The sequence below is a fragment of the Copadichromis virginalis genome, linkage group LG18 (genome assembly GCF_057382275.1).
Source record: "Copadichromis virginalis isolate Kocher_CV1m ecotype Utaka linkage group LG18, C_Virginalis_male_GT1.1, whole genome shotgun sequence".
In the NCBI taxonomy this organism is placed as follows: domain Eukaryota; kingdom Metazoa; phylum Chordata; class Actinopteri; order Cichliformes; family Cichlidae; genus Copadichromis; species Copadichromis virginalis.
In genome coordinates, this window is record NC_140635.1 from 13,758,401 (window position 1) to 13,779,139 (window position 20,739).

The following is a 20,739-nucleotide window of genomic DNA, read 5'->3' on the forward strand; positions in this document are numbered from 1 at the left end:
GTTTATTGTCTTTCTTTTTTTATGTGTGTGTAATAAACCCATAAAATGTGTATTCCTTCGAGTCAGAATATATATATATATATATATATATATATATATATATATATATATATATATATATATATAAATAATATGTATAAATATAGTTAACTAGTAAATATTGCTTATTTAAATATTTTTAATTGTGAGATGCACATAAAAGTGCAAAGTGATTATGCTTACTGGCAAAACTGTTGTTTTTCCTTTAATTAATTTTCACAAGGCTCTAGTGATAATAATAATAATAATAATAATAATAATTTCTTTTTAGAATTACAAAGTACCCTGTCTACTCAAATAAAGTTAAATTGAACCTGAAAAGAAAAATATTTTAAGAGATGCTTGTTTAGATATGTATTATTACTGTTATTATTATTAGTAGTAATAGTATTAGGAGTTAGTAATAGTGATATTTAAGGAATAACTTAAATATCACTAAATGGTAAAGTAATTTATTTAGGGAGCAACTTGAATGATTATTTTTTAGCTAATCATTAATATTTAGGTCTTTAAATTTCATAAAGTGTAAATGATTATTGTTTTCAAATTCACAACAACCACAAACATGCAAAAAATAATAATTTAAAGATTAATTGGGAGTTTTTGATGAATTTTATATCGATCATTTGACCGATTATTTCGTCTGTAGTCGTACATTTAAAGTTCTAAGTACGTTTCAAATCGAGTGACACGGCAGTAAATCTAAAGCAGTTTTCGAGGTAAACTTCTCCTTGTTGCAAATTAATCGCAGGAGTAACTGTGTTACTTTCTAACGCGTTACCGGCTGACAGTAGGATCAGTTTGTTGTGTAATCCAATAAGCTCCAGTCCGTATTTCCCCTCAAGCCCATCTGGCTCACTGGCAGGGTTTGTTTACTGGCGGAGGGGCTGGGAAGAAGGGGATCCTACAGGACCAGGGAGACCTACCTCTGTGTGTGGAAGAAGAAGAAAAGGAAAAAAACAACTATAAACTCCGATAAACCTACTTTCCTCTCGTTTAGATACACACTTTTGACCGTAGCGGGCCGCCGTGCAGTGCACTGAGCACAAATTGGAGCGTGTATGTGAATTTCTTTTCTTTTTTTAAATTCCCAAACAAAAACAAAAAAAGGAGAGTGGTGCTTCTGCTTCTGAGCTGCGACGAAGTCTGCGCTGTCAGCCTTTCAGAGAGCGGAGGTGTTGCTGAAATATCTACACGGACTGTGGAGGAAGTTTTCCAGCCAAGCCGACAAAATTCACAACACAAACATGAAAACTGGGCTGTTTTTTGCTCGCTGTGGGACTTGACGGGATTTTTTCTTCTTTTTTCTGTCTCTATCTCGCTCCCTCTTTTTTTCACGCTAACGTTACGCCACGCATGCCACAACCATCGAGTCAGCAGCAAACGACTCCCCTATTTTTAAAAAAAATCCCTCTTAATCACACTAAAGCTCGCTTTTATTAAGATTTTTGTGCATGCATCATTTCTATTTTTTGAGGATGAAATGCATTGCAGCCGAGTTGCCACGCGTCGCATTTGGTGAAGTTAAAATTAACTGAGTGGGCTGCTGAAAAGCGGCGCAAACTTCGCTTGTGGCCTGAGCTGGAGTGGAGCAGGAGCCAGGCTAGCTAGCTCAACTGTAGCACCAGCGCTAACCAGCTTCTTCTCGGCTAGCGAGCCCGTTTTTGCACTTTTTTTTTCACCGACACTGACACACTCAGCTGGGCCAGAATAACAACCAAAAAGCACTTAAAGTCATAAAAGAGCACCCACGCCCTGTGTTGGCGTTTGTTGATGGTTGCGCCCCCCGCCCCACAGTGAGGTGGCTAACTTTAGCAGCAGCAGCACTGCTAGCTTGTGTTTGACTGAACACGTTGGAGTCGTTCCTCCGCCCATCTTCCGGGATGTCTTTTATTTATTTTTGTTTACCTGTTGGCCCACGCCGCAAAACAAAACCAGTTTCCTGAAGGTACTTCTCTCTCTCTCTCTCTCAAGTCCGAGCTGTCCTGCTCGTCGGGAGGTTTTTCTTTTTATATTTTTCTGATTTTCGACCGGGAGTAAGCGCTGCATGGTGTCAGATATGTGGCTCCGGACTTTGCTTTTGGGGTTTGTTTTGACCGCAGTCTGCTTTATGATGAGCTGTCACCAAGCGAGTGCAGAGAGTAAGTAACACCAATTTTCACATTTCATGTTAAGCTCTTTTTAAAAACTGTGTGAAACTTAGAGTAAGTAGCTGTTTGTGCTGTGCAGATGCCTGTTTTCTACCCTGAGAGAAAGCAGAAGTTTTTTTGCGAAAAAGAGCGGAAAACGCACAGATTGAAATTACGCTTGATTAAAAAATGACAGCCAAGTGCTGCGAAAATTCTCCTCAGTTGCAGTGATTGGGTTAACGAAAGCAATCAAAAAATCTTTACACATATTTTAATAGTGCCAAGATAATGGTTGATCGATTTCATAAGTGACTTATCAGGTTTTCTTTATCTACAGATATTTACACCCACGTAGTAGCTGCTGTAGTTATTATATGAACATCCAAAAACACAGTAAATCACTATTATTATTATTACGGTTTTACTCTTAAATGAAGCAAACATCCCGCTGATTAGTCGGATACCCTGCTGCAATATTGCCATACTGTTTTTTTTTCTCTTGTTTTGTTAGTGATGGTGAGTTGATAAAAAGCACGCAGGCTGCAGCAGCAGTGCTGTAGACAGCCCCTGCATTGAAGGGACAAAGGTTAGCAGTTATCGGCTGTGTGAGTCTGCACTAACTGTAAACAAATTAAGTAAGTAGTCTGAGAATTTAGTAGAATTAATTGGTTGTTATTGTAGATGCTTAAGCTTGGCTTGTTGCTCTGCTCTGTGCAGGAATGTGACAATAAGCCCTCTTTAAAGCCCCTCACAATCCCTTCTACACCCTGTTGATAAGAATGAATGAACGGCATTTGCAGTGACTCTGCAAACTGACAGTTTTCCACTGTGGGAATCTTTATTATAAGGGTAATATTACTAAGAAAAGGTGTGGGACATTTTTAAAGATGTCTGCACAGCAGAGCAGTGATATGGCAGAGATCAGTCATTGCCCCATATACCAGGAAGTTCAGTTTTATCAGAGCAGATGATTCATTCCAGGTTATCTTTGATTTATAGGTCAGAAGAAAAATTTTAAAACCTTTTTTTTAATCTGCAAATAACTCTTGGGTTGTTTCCTTAATGTCCAGCCAGAATAACTTGTTGAAATAATGCTTGTCACAGCCTTTGGTGGAAGAATATTGGCTCGTGTTTGGTACATCTGTCAATACTTTTTGAGTTTTATACAGTGAAATTACTCCCGAAGTGTGCATTTTTAAAATGACTTTAATGTTAAAATCAGACTTTAAATGTGGTGTAAATGCCCTTTTTATATGATCTTCAAAAGTCTGATGTAAACTGGTAAGCTAACCAGTTTTCCTCAAGTTGTTTGTTTACAAAAATGTTTGCCTGTAGGTTCATTTGATGGTCAATTTTGTGCGCGGTTGCAAAGTAAAAACGATGTTGTACTCATCACTTTTAATCCTGTTTAGTTACTGTAATATCTAAGAGAAAATGCTCTGCTTTTTGGTACAGTTCTGTTACACAAGCACACAAACACGTTTTCAGATGAACAGATAAACAGAAGCCCCTCCCGTGTATGTACATTATGACATTTATACAGTGTGTGCACAGCCCCAGGTAGCTTTGACACTCCTACTGCTTCACTATATGGCATTGGTTTGACGTAAGAGGCAATCGGATAAAAAGAAAAAGCGCAGAGTCTCTTGCCTTTCATCAGATTTAAATGAGGAGCGTTTGGAGCGATGCCATCAAGTCAGGCTGAGCGAGAATTTTAAGATATAAATCTGAAGCGAGTTGTGTAATTGCTGTGCAGCCCCCCTCTCGCTCCTCTCAGACTTAAGGGTGAACCACAGACGGGAAGAGTGGAACCTGGGCCCCACACTGCTCGATTTCATAAGCTGCACTGACCAGTGTTGAAGTCAGAAAATCTTTTGAGCTACTTGTTTTTCGCTGCCCAGCTCAGCTTGATGGAAAAACTCACTTAATAATGGAAACTTCATATTCACCGTGAATTGATTTCATTCACTAAACATCAATTGAAAATGTTGAAGCCGTCACCATTTTTGGTAAATATTGTGTATTTTATGCTTTTAGCTGGACCCTGTAAAAAGTACCACAGATCGATTAGAAAGAGTTTTTTTTTTTTTTTACATTCACACTTTGAACATTTGGCGACTGCAGAACTGATGTGATAAACATCAGCTTAAGTCATTTATAAGTGTCACCTTCTTTACTGATGTAACAGTGCAAGTCACCAAGAAGAGTAATTGCCAATACATACATCCAAGAAACTGGAAATATGACTTCAAGTGCCAGAAGTTTACGATTCAGAAAGCAAATAATGTAGGAAAAAAAACATAAATACAGTTTTTTCTCCAAACGAGGGCAACAGAAACAGGTGCTTAGTTTGGGGTTGTGTTTTAACGTCAGGGGGGAAAAACAGACTAGTTAATTCTAATTTAAAAAAACAACCGACTTTCAGAACCTCTAATATGTGTAATCCTGCTCTGTTGTTAAATTCTGTTAGTACTTCCCCAAATTATGTACTGTCACCTTTAAAATATACTGTGTGTGCTGTCACATGACTGTTCTGTGACTCCCCCGTCTGTGACATGAAAACATCATGGAGGAAATGTCAAACACTGAGCCAACTGCGCAGTTTGTACCAAATAAAAATGGGTTGTTTTTTTTTGCTGTTATTTGGACGCTACTTTGGTTTTAGTAAAGACAACATCAACCAAAGCAAAGGGAACAAAAAAAGAGTGCGAAAAAATAAGGCCATACATCAGTCTGTTCCAACACTTGGAGTACAAATAAATCAATATATAAATATTCAGGGTCTTATCACAGCAGTCTAATAGATTGGGTTAAATTTAAAAATATATTATTAAATATAAAATATATAAAAGCATGAGCTGCTTCGATCTTATGTCCCCTTACGTCGCGCTTCAAGGGCTCAGGTGGTCGAGTCGTGTTATTGTTGTGCCATGATAACATATCACCTTAAGAGCGTTAAACAGCCGGGGCTCGCCATGAAGCCACCGGCACCCTGTTGTCAAGCACCACTTTGGTCAAAAAATCAGGCAGCGATCCAGCAACCTGGCGCCCTTGATTTACGCCACCCGACAAAAAGAGCAATTGTAGGGCAATGAAACTGTCCCTTCCCCCCGCCACCTCTTCAAAAACACTACACACAAGCTGCCACTGTGCCCTCAAGTACCAAAGTCACAAGTGCAGTTGACATGTATACAATAGTGTGATTTTTGCATTTGTCATCCGAAACAATGGCTCTCTAATCCTTGTTGGCACGTTCAGGTTTGAAATTTATGCACTGCTTGAAAACGGTAATCTGACACACCTGCACTCATTCGTTTTATCCACTCATGCTGACGGTGAAACCTTGTAGTTTCTGATCTTTACCCTTGACACTGTGGCCTTGTTTAAAGAAAATATGCTTGTTAGCGTGCTGTCACACTTCAGAGGTAATAATTACCTCGGTGCTCGTGCTGTTTGTATGAACTCTGTGGGGTTTTTTTTTTAAAAGGCTCTTATGAATCCCGGTGGTTAAAGCCAGTAGTGACATTAGCTGTTTTGGCTGCTACTGCACTGTGTCAGCAGTTTTGCAAAGTAACAGGCGCCCCAAATTTAAAATGAAGGACAAATAATAGGGTTGTGATTTATATTTTTACATAAAAAGGGGGTACCAGCCGAGAGAATAATGTGTGAGTGCCGCTGAGTGGGTACTAAATGATCTTTGGTCCACAGCCACAGTATACAAATCACACAATCCCAAGGGGAACTTTGTGGTGTGGTCAGGCTCTCTGTTTTACTCAGTTTCACTCTATTTAAAGACTGAGGCCTGATTTCTTTGGTTTTAACGTTTTCCTTGTTTTTTGCACTGTATTGTTAATGTGCTGTGGTTCCCAGTTGCTGACATATTTGATGATTAAACTCTCAACCCACGCCCGCTTTCTGGACTCTTGTAAGAGATTCTACACTGCGGAGGATGACTTTGACTCTTGACCAATTTCTGAAGAAAGTTGCATCTCTTCAGAGTCGTAGTAATGTCACTTTCTGGCTGTTGTAATATCTGACCTTGCACAATTCAAAAATGATAAATTTCTGAGCTGTAATTGGTGCTCAGGAGCTCTCCATAGCAGATAGTTGGATGTTTTGTTTTGTTTTTTTTTTTATAAATACAACATTTAGTTGAAGTAATTCTTAGAATAGTTTTGAGCACGATGTTAGATAAATGAAACCTTATTTTTACAATTAATTTACAATTTACAATTTTTCATTTTCACTTTGAGGTTTTAAAACCCGTCTTAAAGAGGATCACATCACGTGCCAGTTTGTGAATGTTCAGTTAGTTGTAGCCCTGTTTGAGAAAACAACACAACAGTGAAACTTAGAAAAGGGAAGTGTTGCAATCACTGAGTGCTTGCGCTCCTGCATGCTTATTGAGGCTCAGTGATAATATACACCATCAGCCTAACAGCCCGAACCCCCCCATCCACTTCCTTCTCTACATCAGAAGCCTTCTGTGCCTGTTGATGCTTGCAGCTGTAGTGAAAGGATTGCGGTTTTGTACGTAGTGCCACTGAGCACAAAGTGGACAGATTGTGGCACTCAGACTGTGCAGCATTGACTCCTTTGGTTCACATATGCACACAATTTGTGTTCTGCATTAAAGCTTCAGTGAGCTATAGATTAGTGCATGTTGATTCAAATTAAAGTGCAACTTGTGACCTAGGCGGGATTTACACGAGGCATTCACAATCTGCTAACTGTGTGGATTAATTATGAGGACGGTAACATCATAACTGTGTCTGCACTTACTCATGAAATTAATTGTGTGGTCTCGTTTGCTGTATGGCTTCATTATTATATAGAATTGGGTCACACTGTTGGAGCTTGTGGGTAGATTTAGTTTTTCTCTCAAATGTGATCAACGTCTATGGATTTCCTTTTTGCCTGATTGACTTTTATTACAGACTGATTACATCGTGAAGCAGACCACCTTCAAACATCACCCAATGAATCTGAGTGCAATAATGTGCCGTAGAGCTTTTAGAGCGATTAGTCGATGACCTGGTTAAGGGAGAATTAATCTGCTTGTGTTCTGATGTGAGATTTCTTTCACATTGTCCAACCCTTAAGTTGGATTGCGCACTCTGAAAGTCAGAAAAGCCCCACCAACCCTGACTTCTTAAACACAAGTAAAACTGTAAAACTTGTAATTTGTATTACCGCTGCTGTGTATTTGCAACTCACTAGCAGGCAGCGATCCAACACTCACTATATAAGCTATACACAAGCACGCGGATGTGCTGCAGCGATGTTTTTAAGCACAATAAAACCAGGCATTGTGCTGTATTGCTAATGATGGATGAATGGCTTTACCTTGCTAGGGAGCACAACAAAGGCTGCTTTTCCATCTGCTACTACTGGAATGCAGTCAACTTGGGAATGACGTCACTCCCAGCTCCAATATCCAGATTCTGAGGTAAAAGGGGTAAAAGGAACGCTGCATGAATCCATGTCTGGAAAACTGGGTGATATTGACATAAGGTTGAGTTCCAGACCAGTTGGCTTTAAAAAAAAAAAGTTTTATGTATAAAATTATTAAACAATGACAAATAATAATCTGCTTAATTATCAGCTTTAAAAATAATTGTTGGGCTGCAACTTCTACCTGGTGGTGCACAAGTTGTGTTGGACATTAGTACAACTGTGACGTCGGATTGCACTGGTTTGTGCGAGAGTAATAGAGTCCAGTTAATTCACAGCTAGTCACTGGAGTTGTGAGTCATATGTGCTGCCTCCTAAATGTAGGGATGTCACCAGAACCAATACATATGGTACCATTTAATTTTAAAATACTTCAAGAAATAATTCAAGTTGAGTTAGTTTCAAAAGCATCCAAAGTATTACATTTCTTTTGTTATTCTGAAATGGACGTATTGAATTGGGTATCGAGAATTGCTTAATTCTGCCGGTATCGTTATAGACATTCCTACCTACGTGTTCCTCCTAGGCAGCACGCTCACTTAGGGCCATGTGTATATATATATGGTTGCAGACACAGACAGGAAGCTGGAGATGTGTAATTTGTGCATTGTTATGTAAGTTTTCTGTCCACATGGTCACAAATAACATGCAAGCACATGGACATCGGCACGGGTCCTTGTGCTCACCATGATAAAATTGACCTCATGCGGACCCGAGCAGACTTCTGGATGTGGAAAGTACAGTCCGGGTGTAAGGGTGTTTGTATGTCATTCTTAATGAAGGGGCCAGGCACCCAGCAAGCATCTCACTTTCATCTTCTTTCCAAACTTCAGCTGGGCACCACGTCCATTTGTCAGGTTGCTTGCGTCGCCTAGGTCACAAGTGTGACTTTGTTGGTATTGTGTCTCGACCTCTGCACGTGCAACGTAAAGGATACATGGCTATTTTACACCATCTCTTGTGGTCATCTAAAATTCACAGGACATCGTTTCATGTCTGCACCGTTTAGTCGTTTAAACCGAACTCTGGTTTGTTTTCCTGCTTGGTGCGCTTCATTTCTGAAGATATAATTGCATTTGGGTGCAGACCAAAACAACTGCACCAGGACCCTTTAGAGGAGCTGGTCTCGTTTTTTTCCAGATGAACTCAAGAGTCGTTCATTTATCACGAGGTGTTCAGACCTCGAACCAACCTAACTGTTAAGTGTACACTGTAAGTTAAGTCCCTTCCAGGCGCCAGCTTTTCTTTGCATTTTGGGATTGGAGAGAGTACCGTTGACCAGCGGGCCACGGACGACGTACCGGTCCGTGAGTCGTTTGGTACCAGGCCACAAGAGTTAAGGCTCGGGTGTGAAATGTATGGTTTTTAGAGTTTTTAGAGTTTCTTTTTTAATCGTTTTAATCGTTAACTCAGTTTCCCTGGGTCTTTTCCTATGTGTTATGAATAAATCTTCTTTTTTTGGTACCAGTACTGATTTTATTTTATTGTATTTATCCACGACACCTTAAATGCCGGGCCGTAAAAATATTGGTCGGACATAAACCGGTCCGTGGCGCAAAAAAAGGAAAAATAGCCGCAATCTCCAATCGTCCTTTATATTTCTTCATTGTTTGATGTACCAAATGTTCAGAACTCAGACATATTCACCTTACAGTGAATAATTTACATTGAAAGCAGCAAATCTCCTCCAGCTCTGAGAAGCTGATTATTTGTTTAACTAACTGCTTATCAGAATGTTGTTTCAGTGCTAATGATCTGCATTTTCCCCTCATCCAGATAAGATAATCCAGACACGGTAGTATATTGTGGACGTGTAAATGGAGGCTGAGTTATTTGAGCGATAATTAATAAAATGCCCAAAGAGGCCAAAACCAACTATTTATCCTGCTGATGAATGGTGTTAAAAGACCCAGTTTTTCATAATAAAAGAATATGTTGCTCAAAAGAATTCTATTTCGTCTTTTCGTGCGATTTGTTGCTCATTATAAATTTCATTTAGGGAAAACATTTACACTGTGATTATTATAGTTATTATTAATACATTTCTGCCTGCTCTTTTGTGTCTATCATAGTGCTCCTATTCGATTAATTATAAAGTAAATCTCTCTCAAAGGTGTAGGCAGCGAGAGACATGATGGCTGTGGTGAATAGAAATGTGCCCCTCTAACGACTCTAATTGATGACTCAAAGCAGTCTTTTCAGTGTCTGGTTCAGACTAAGGGATGTATGGAGAGTGGAAACCTTTGTGAAATCTCCCAGTTTCTCTGTTTCTCACAATACAGCATGTAAATTCATCAGTGGTCCCAGTTTGTCTTGTTTCAGTCATGACATGTTGTCATGAGCTAAATTTAAGCCGCCTTAGTTTTTGTCTGCCAGAGTTTTGTTTTTGAACTTGCTGTTCGCAGGTAGAGAAGAGTGCTCGGACAGTTTCTTTCTCTGCCGCTGCTCCAAAATTCCTCACTTACACACCAGGGCTGCTATGTTCCACTTTCCAATGTGAGCCACTATCGGTAGGACTGGAGTGTATTAGATTCTCTATTGGGAATGTGGTGCTAAAAATACTGGCCTGGCTGAAAGTGTACACTGATAGGAACTTGCACTCGCCGCCCTGTGATTATTCCCCTTCTCATTTTAGTCCTCTGCTTTCTGCCTTAGCTGTGACTACACAGCCACTGACCCTTCGTATTGTAAACTTCGGCTGTTGTTTGTTCTTTTTAATGGCGTTGCTCGACTGTGTGTGGGGCCTTGTATGATACAGAGAGAAGCTTGTAGTTGTAAATGTGTTTCCTAATGGATCTACAGTAGGCTGCTGGCAGTTTGTCAGTCAGTTTGATGTGAAAAGTTTAAATTTGAAGTAGATGTGCTGAAAGTAAAAGGATTGTGGCCCGTCATATGTGCTTACAAGTTAGCAGTGCCTCCAAGGAGAGCTGCTGATCTTTGTGTAGTTTAAGAAGAGAAATGTGCTTTTAAACAAACTGAGCTGCTTTTAATGGGCAGCAGCTGAAACCCTCATTTGAACATTTTACGTTTCGTTTTAAACACGCCTCCGAGTTGTAGGCTCAACTCCAGATAAGTGCTGGAGAATTAGCTTCCTGGTTAAGGTTACAAAGTGAAACGCTTGTTGTTCAGTCTCCCGGTGATTGGACTCCGTGTTTGTGCTCTGCTTGTCTTGTACTGTTATGCAACAGAAGGTGTAAAATGAGCTGCGGCCATAAAGACAAGTACACCTAGTGGTTACATTCGTCTCCACACGGCTGATCGGTTGACTGGTTGATGTCCCCGGCTCAGCGGTTGGTCCTTTGGTAAACAAATGCAGTCCACTCTCAGCAGGCCGCACACCTCCAGCATGACTAAGGCTGGGGTGACCCATATAGCACTTCCATGAGGTTAAGAGTTTGGCTCATTTGAAAAAAGGCATTTTAGGAAATTACCTTTAGTTTTCTTTATACTCAACTCCCTGTTTTTTTGTAGCTCTTGCAACACACTGGACATTCATCTAAAGCTGACGAAATCAATTTATTTATTAATATTTCTTAATTTCTGCTGCAAGTAATAAAAGTAATTTTATGTCTGCATGACTCTTACACCTGGCAGAGTCATCAAAAGTCCAAAATCTTTTAATTCATGCCTTATTTTTTAATTCTTTCTATTTCAAGCTGGGCATGTTCTGTTTACATAAATATGCAGGTCAGGAAACTTAGTTCAGGGTGAGTAAAAATGTGAGAGGATTTCAAAAAAATACCCAGAAACTGCTGTGGTTCTTAGGGTTAGCTGTAATATTGTTGAGTTTTGGACTAAACATAAGCAGTGGTGTCAAAATAACACTTGACAGACGAATGATAGTTTCTGGCTAACATTAATCTCACGTGTTGCGTCACAGCGATACAGTAGACAGAAAAACATGTAACCCGTCTGCGGGGTGGCATAGTTAAGGAATTTCTCATCGAACAGGATCATGTGTCTGGGTGAGCACTGACAAAGCCACAAATCTGCTACTGGTGCAATACATGGCCATTACCAAGGACAAATATTTTTAATGCATTAGCTAATGTTTTTTATGGTCTTGAGTTACAGAAGCAACTCCACAAATCAACTCGGCATAACCAAGGATGAGCATAGCCTCACGTTGATGACAGCGCTCCATATTTGACAGAGGCTCACAGACAGATATGTGGTTGCTAAACAAAATGTCAAGGAAGATGGTCTGGTCTTTATCAAAGTTAGGGACATAGCCACATATTTTCTTCAGGAAAGAAATATCTCCTAATTATCAAGAGATCTATTTTCCCCCCCATCTGTCACGTCTTACTTCTTCGACCTTGTTTTTCCTGTGCACAGAGCAGACATCTTGTGTAATGCACGTTCGGCACTGAGAAGAGCAGACAACACATAAGATTAATTGTCCTTAGAAATTTTTTTTGTCTTCACACCCAAGAGCCAAAACATTTTTCTGAAACGCATCACAGTTTCGTCACTCTTAATGGCGTACTGTACATTTGAACCTCTCCACCAATTTACTGTTTATTATTCTGTATGTGACACTAGAACTCGTTTCTAAAGAATATGTTTCTGTCTTTCTGATTCTCTTTTCAGTTTGTCCAAGCAAGGACATCCGCAACAATGTGACCAACCTGCGGACGCTCGAGAATTGTACTGTGATTGAAGGCCACCTGAAGATCCTACTCATGTTCAGGACCAGGCCTGAGGATTTCAGAGGCATAAGTTTCCCCAAGCTGACAGTCATCACCGACTATCTGTTGCTCTTCAGAGTTTACGGGCTAGAGAGCCTTAGCGAACTCTTCCCCAACCTGACGGTCATCAGAGGCAACAACCTCTTCTTCAACTATGCCCTGGTTGTGTTTGAGATGCTCCAGTTGCGTGAGATCGGCCTTCACAGTTTGATGAACATCACCAGAGGAGCTGTGAGAATTGAGAAGAACCCTGATCTCTGCTATCTCTCCACCCTGGACTGGTCCAAGATCCTGGACTCGGTGGAGGACAACTACATCGTGGCCAACAAGAATGACAGAGAGTGCGGCGATGTGTGTCCAGGGGCGGCAGTCGGAAAGACCACCTGCCAGACGACCACCCTCAATGGGCACTTCAGTGAACGCTGCTGGACCCACAACCACTGTCAGAGAAGTAAGCAGCTTTTTATTAAGATTATCTACTAAAACGTGTGCTATCTGTGATGCAATCACCTATTAACACATCCATTCATCCATGTCAAGTCAAGTTTGTTTATATACCACATTTAAAAAGCAGCAGCTGTTGACTAAAGTGCTGTATTAAAAACAAAAAATAAATAAAATCAAATAACATAAAACAAAGGACAAAATGATAGCCTTTAAGAAAGGAAACAAAGTGAGAAAATCCGAGTAAAAACAACACAAATAAAAGGAACTCTGAACTCAAGCATTTAGAAGCCAAACATTAAAAATGGTTTTCAGGTGTCTAATGTCAGAGAAGTACCAATGTTGGCCAGTTTGATTCACAGTTTTGGTGAAAAAACTGCAAAGGTTTCTCAAAACTTGGATTGTTGTTACACACTTCTAGATTCCTTGCAAAGGATTTTTTAAAAAACATTTTTAAAGGGCTGAGGTCAAAGTCAGGAGCACCGAACACTGACCTCTGCTTTCTGTTCATTTAAGTTAAGAACATTTAAAGCCATCCATGTCCAAATATCTCCCGAAACAGTGCAGCAGGGCCTTCAGAAGAATTGATGTTTGAGTGGCACGTAAATCTTCAAGTCATCTGCATATAAGTGAAACGCAAAAATAAATAATAAGTAATAAATAATAATAAAAAAATTTTTTTTAAATGAGCAAGGGGGAGCATATGAAATAGAAAAAAGGGCATTTGAGAAGATGTATCTCGGTATTAAATGCAGCGCTGAGGTTTAAAAGTACTAAGATGGCAGAATCTCCTTAGTCAGTAATAGTTAAAAGGCATTTAACTTGAAAGTTCAATCCATCCATCCATCCATCCATCCATCCATCCATCCATCCATCCATCCATCCATCCATCCATCCATCCATCCATCCATCCATCCAGTGAAACACCATTCCACCTACCCATTCATCCTGAACTTTTCAGTGACTCAGATAGTCACAAGCCTTCTTTTATAACAAATGTTTTTTAAATACAAATTCATTGGAAATTCAAATTCACTTCTAAATCTACACTTGACAGTTTAGATATACAAAGATAAAACTTGAAAGGTCTCAAAAAAATAGTCCTGCAATAAATCTGGCCTTCACGAGGAGGATAATGTCCAGTTTTCACTAACAATGTTTGAGGTCGTGTGTATTCGGCTGTGTGATCATTCTTGAATGATGCAGTTTGACATTGACCCGTTTCTATTGTGTGCTTATACCCTTATTGATATTAATATGAACAAAAGAACATGGCTACCTGTATGGATAGCATGGCCGTGTGGATACCATGAAAGGGCATGGAGAGCACCACAGGAGCTCCTTGTGACATAGCAGGCATTAATGACAGCAGACTGATTGTAAAATGGCTTAAAGCACAGGTGGTGCAGTTAAAGTAGGTTTTTGTATGCAGGCTGAAGCATCTTAACTGGCATTGCATATGATCTTTGCCAATAGGATGTGCAGAAGGAACTCAGCTGAAGCATCGGCTGATGTGTTGTGGCACTGATTGCTGGTTGAGCTTGACTTGTGGGCTGCCAGAGCCCAAGCTGTGCTCATTTTGTTGAAAGATATTTGTTATTTCCACACAGGTGAATTGCTTTTGCTTCTGTTGTTGACCAAAGGCTCTCTTTTTGGCTCGAGCTGAGCCTAATGGGGAGTGACAGCTGAAAGGTCACCGATGTAAAGGAAAATTGTGCCCTGGATTTACAACATAGCACAACACAAAACAAGGGCTTCAGTACAAAATGTAATGCAGCAAAATCTCCTTCATAGCTTGATTTTTCAGTGTAATTGTGGATTTAAAGTCATAATAAAATGAAATTCCATCGAAACATAAAACCAAGTGAGGGCTATTGTGTTTCAATGCATTTGTTTCCTTCAACAATTTTAATCAAGGGAGTTATCGAAATGTTCAGATCTTTTTATAATGATTATTGTTAAATAATGTCCAGATTTCTCTATCTCAAGTTGAGATCTATTTACGAGCCACCATTTTTATCTGGAGATCAACTTGGCTCAGTTTTTCTCCCCTTTATGTCACCATTTAGTGTTTGCAGCAGTCAAAAAATCATGTGTTTTTTTTTTTCCATGATTGTATAAGAAACTGTGTCTAACATTAAAAATTAGATTTGCCTTTTAGTTTGTTATGATTTTTGCCAGCGATTAGTGGCAGCTTTGCAGAGCCCTTCTCAGCTTCTTTTCATTGGTACATCAATATTTCCATTGGCTTTTGCCACACGTCTTACCCATCCAGCTTTTACAGAGTTCAGTTCAACTTAAATAAGAGCTGATGAGGGTATTTGTTAGAAACAAAACATGTCTTTGTGTCAGAGTAAATCTCATAAATATAAAATACAGAGACATAACAAAACAAAAATGGGCATGTCGCTCCTTCTTGATGTTGAAATGTCAGACCTCTGTCATGTGCTAGGGTAAGTTAAGTAGGCCAAGCTCTGTGTCAATGTTGCCTGAACTGTACTCTAATGTGATGCAACACCTTTCCAGTTAGTCTGTGAATGTTTACTCTCAATAAACTGTAGTGTCGTCATTTCTTATGTTGTGGGGACGTTGTATAGAAGACGTTAGACATCATGAACATTCATGATGTCTAACGTACATTGTGCCTTTTACTGTACAACAAGGAGCCCACCAATTTACACATAAAGAGTTCAAGTTCAAGTGCTGAGAAGAGTTTTACACATGGGTGTCGGCCCATATCATTACACAACGCTGCCTACATTATGTCCTGATGCATGCTCAATAATCCAGGTAAGGAAATCCCAGAAAGTTGATTCTGTTCGTCTGCATGCAGCGCTTTCAGTGGGAGAAACGTTTCATCACTCATCTGAGTGTCTTCTTCAGTCTCAGGTTTATGAACCGTAAAGTTTCAGGTGAAGCCACTGGAGATCCCATATGTGTCAAGATTATCGGTACAGCTCCAAACACAGCATCTCTGTGCCTTTCAACCCCCAAATAACACACTACACCAACAACTGAACTCAAGGGGCTTTATATTGTAAGTAAAGACCCTACGATATTAAAAAGAAACCCCCCAAATCACTTGATCTCCATAAGCAAGCACTTGGTGACACTGGGAAGGAAAAACTCCCACTTAACAGGAAGAAACCTGGGCTCGGGGAGGGGCAGCCATCTGTTGTGACTGGTTGGGAAAGAGGGGAAAGAGAAGAGAGCACAAAATACAGTAGTAGTATATAAACAACCAGAGAGAATGAAGAGTATCAGGAAAACCAAACAACCTCTAGCTAAGTTGATGGCACAACACAGAAGAGCTACCTCATTACTATACTGTCTGTTTACACCTACATGCCAGCGGTCCCTCCTTCGGTGATGAGGATGGATATCCTGGACAGGGAGTAGTGACGCTGAACTGAGGAGGTGCCTTAAGAGTGGATCCTCCACCATGCTAGAGTGCTGTAATTAGGGCTGCTCAATTAATCGAATTTTAATCACGATTACGATCTGGGCTTTCAACCTAAACCAAACCAAAAATGCCTGAGCCGATTATTAGCCCCTCCCTCGTGCTTTACTCTCGTGCTGCTCCGTGTGGCAAATCGAGCGCACCTCTCTGCATTTCGAACACGTGTCACAACAATTAAGAGCAGCGGTCCCCAACCTTTTTTGCGCCACGGACCGGTTTATGCCCGACAATATTTTCACGGACCGGCCTTTAAAGTGTCGCGGATAAATACAACAAAATAAAACTAGTACCGGTACTGAAAAAAAGAAAATTTATTCATAACACACGTGAAAAGACCAAGGAAAACAGAGTAAACGATAAAAACGATAACAAAATAACACTGAAAACCGATTAAAAACCCTGAAAACTATACATTTCACACCGGAGCCTCAACTCTCGCGGCCCGGTACCAAACGACTCACGGACCGGTACCGGTCCGAGGCCCGGGGGTTGGGGACCGCTGATTAAGAGGACCCGAGGGAAGCTCGGAAAGCTAAGCAGAAGTTATTTGGAGAGGAGAGTGACTGCCGTTGGTTGAAAAGAGAGGTAAAAAAAAAAACTTCAGTGGTGTGGAAACATTATGGGTTCGCGGAGTCAGACGTGGATCAAGTAGACACAGTGTGTAAACTTTGCTACAGTGTCGTAGCTGCACCACAGAGCAACACTGCAAAGTTCACTAAACATAGATGTTTACATTTTTCATTTATTTTTTATATTGCAGACATTTGCACTGTTATCAGTATTTGCACACTATTTTATATTATTTTTTGACAATCTTTAAAGTCATTATTCAATACATTGTTATTGTTAAATAAATATCGTCAAATAATCGAGATCTCAATTTCAGTGAAAATAATCGTGATTATCATTTTTGCCATAATCGAGCAGCCCTAGCTGTAATTGTAGCCATTTCCCAAGTGTCAGTGAATAATACTCATGGCCACTGATCAATGGCAGTGAAATTTGAATATTAACAGTCATGAAACTGAGGTTGTGGCTGATTGTTTGGCACTGGTGTGAGTTTCGGCTCCCACTGAAAAACTGGGACTGCCTAGATTAGTTTAACAAGTCCACTGAACCAGTGTTTGTTTGCAGCAGCGGTAGTTTCTGTTGCGCTGAGCGCGGCCCCATTATTACGCTCATCAGCGCCTTTGCCACTGAGAAGTGTGTTTATAGTTTTTCCACTAATGACTTTTTTGCTTGTGGCCACTTGGTTCACAGCCATCTGAAGTCCGTCTGAAGTATCTGCAGAATCGGCTCAGAAGACCTGTTGTCAGTTTGCGGTGGCGGTGAATCTTAATCCGGAAGTGTTTAAATAAAAAGTCTCACCGATGATTTCCTAATCGAGACAATGAATCAAGGCCAGATGTTGGCTGGCAAGCACTGATCTCCAATCATGGGCCTGCGGTATTGTGGTCTGTGACCTGCGGTTTTTTTTTTGCCTACTTTCACTAAAGCATGAAAAAGACCTGTTAAGCTCCAGCTAGAACCACAGGGCACAGTGTTGCATTCGGTGTCCTCTTCTGATGTACTCTGTCACTGCTTTTTATAGACCTACAGGAGTGCTTCAAGTTAGAGGCTTTCCAAAAACTTGCTGCATTTATTTCCATGATGATTTACACAAAGGAACATGCATGCATGTTAAATATAAACACAGGAATACACCTGATAATAAAAGAAAAATGTAATGTAACCTCTTTCTAATGCATAATAAATAATCACTTTTACTGCTTTTTGCTTTTTTATTTTGTTGTAAAAGAAGAACTAAAATTTATCATACTGTGATACTGTTATTTTTAAAGGAAGCTTTGGATAGACAGTGGTTAAGTGCCAGGGGTGACTGTGGGTCTCTTACACACACACACACACACACACACACACACACACACACACACACACACACACACACACACACACATTCTTTCTGCAGTCTGTACAACAGCACGAAACAAAGCTGCGCAACCACGAGGCTTGGCTCGGCTCCCGTGTTTGGAGTAACAACCCATTTCTCTTCCCTGCTTCTATATCAGGGGTAATTTGAGCCTCTCGGCGAGCAGCCGCTGCAGATTCCCCCTCCTTTTTACCCCAAATTGGAAGCTTCCGTTCAGCATAGTGGCAAAGCACGGTTACCGGAGATGCTCATTACCAAATTTGATTAGATTTAGCTACAGGCGCGCAAAAAAACACCATGTAAACAGCCGTAATAGTGGCAAACATGAGACACCGCCCTGCTCCCTTCTTTATATTTGCAATTTGCTCTTTGAAATGTCCAATTTCAGCTTCAATTCTGTTTGTTATGAAGTTTCATTAAAACTAAATGCCAGACAGAAAATACACATCCACGTACAGTGCACTAGTGTTTCTGTAGTTTAGTCATTCCAAGATACAAAAATGTTTTTGTTTTATTTTTTAATTTTTACAGAAAATGACACAATCACCCCCCAATTAGACAGCTAAGTTGTGGATTAATTAGTAACTGTATTTACTTAGGCCCAAAACAGACTATGCTTTGAAGTCATTATATCAAATAACCTGAATAATAACACATAAACATAAAAGGTAAATAATGTTAAATAAAAGTCAATTATATGTATTTTATTTGAGCTCTTTTTAACTAGGTCATTTACTAAAATCACACTCTCTTGTAGCCTGGATGTTGTTTGGAGGGTTAAGGCCGAACTCCATCGGTGCTCCGCTTCTGTACAGGTTAAGACATGCCACGTCACTATTCAACACCAGTAACCAAATATTCACCTAAAATTAGCCTGGGGAAATGTGCCAGGACACTGGAGCTGTATCGTCACCGCTAGACACTCGTTAGACTTGCTTACAGCATCATTCGTGACACGGTACAACAGAACTGTACTGTGAAATGAAGTCAAATGAAGTGCAATGTTTGTATTTTCCCCATTTTTCTGTAAAGTAGGTTAATATAAAAGAATAAAGGGAGTTGCAGTGTAACCGAGGGTAACCACAGGTTTATCAGCGAAGAGTGATTTATTTATTCATATAAGAGAAAACATGACATTAAACCGAAAGCAGCGCACTCCGCGGTGCATTAAAGCCAAAGTGAACAAACAGAACAGAGATGTTGTTGCAGAAAGGAATGCTGCCTAACCCTAAGTGAACAAACAAGACACAAGACATGTACTGGGCATAAACTCCCTAGAACACACACAGAACAGGAGGAGGAAAAGAAACGTACTCGACAAATACAGAAGGAATAGAAAGAGTCTGGAGGCCAGTGACAGGACCGAGATGATGATGATGATGCTGTCAGTTTCTGTCAGCACCAGAGTTACAAGGCTTTAAACAGTAAGCTGTTACAAAACAATCCATCAGGAGCAGACACTTCAACAGGCAAGCCAACCAGTCAGGTCATTCAGAAACAAACCTGCAGGCCTTATTTAAAAAGGCATGTTTTGGCTACGGGACAGGCTTAATGCACTATTATAGACAAATATTAAGCTTATAGAATGTAGTTTAAAAATGTGATCATTGTTAATTGATCCACAGATGCACATATTTTTCTTTCTGTGACCAGGAAAGTAATTTACAGAACAGTTTCCTTCAAATCTGCAACAAGTGACCCTGAAATAAATGAAGCCAGTTGAATAATGGTGCAATAAGTGTACTGTCCTCTCACCTCATCGTTTGGTGTCATTGTTAGGTTATGTGAATGGCACTACGTATGGTTTGTGTGTAGGCTGTAATTTAGCTGTAAAATCTCTTATTAAATGCAACTGCTTTGTCCTGTACTTAAACCATCCATGCACACTGAGATCAGCTGAACCTCACAAGGGTCAGTGAGAACGTGCTTCTATGGCCACATGGTCTCCACAAGCTGAATACGTGCACGTCTTTTTAAAGAGACATCTAATGTGGCGCAAACCAAATCAGCGCCTTTATGCCAAAGAAAATATCGACACCCACTTTGAAAGACGTGGTCGCCACTAACAGTCGATGGTTACAATGCTCCTTCCTCTGTGCATATTTCTGTTAATATCTGAAGTCTTCTGGCTTTTTGTCTGAGAGGCGAAACAAACCAGGCCTTTATTTTCCTTTTAAAAACTGAAATTGTGAGCTGGCACGAGGGGGAATGTTGTACTTGAGTCTGTTTTCTTTTTAATGAAGTGCTGTTTCTTGAAGTGCTGAAGATAATGGGCATTTGATTATGGTTTGGTAATGGCTGTTATGTGGCACGGCTCGTTTGGCTGTTAAGTCAGCTAAGCCTGAGTCCTTAAAGGGGCTGGCAGCTGAAAATATTGGATGTGCTTCAATAAGAAATCCGGGACTTCCACTGATGATCCTAATATTTTCCACTGTTTAACGCTGCTGACAGACATTTCTCCAATGTGTCTGTCAGATTTGTCCTTTTATACATGAGAGAGAGGGATGAGGAATTAAATGCAGCGTTGCTTCTTCGCTGTCCCCTAGTCTTTCTTATCTAGTAGTCTTTTAATTTGTAAGGCGAATGTGCCTG

The 20,739-nt window shown here is 40.1% G+C and overlaps 1 protein-coding gene across 1 annotated transcript in view; it reads left to right on the forward strand.

The window, feature by feature from the left end:
* Positions 1–905: 905 nt before the first annotated feature.
* The window catches only part of insra (insulin receptor a), a 54,452-nt gene continuing 34,618 nt past the window's right edge, over positions 906–20,739 (forward strand). The window contains exons 1-2 of the mRNA XM_085439181.1: positions 906–2,180; positions 12,216–12,764. Coding sequence (XP_085295307.1) covers positions 2,087–2,180; positions 12,216–12,764 — 643 coding nt within the window. The 5' untranslated portion in view covers positions 906–2,086. The remainder of the gene's footprint in view (positions 2,181–12,215; positions 12,765–20,739) is intronic.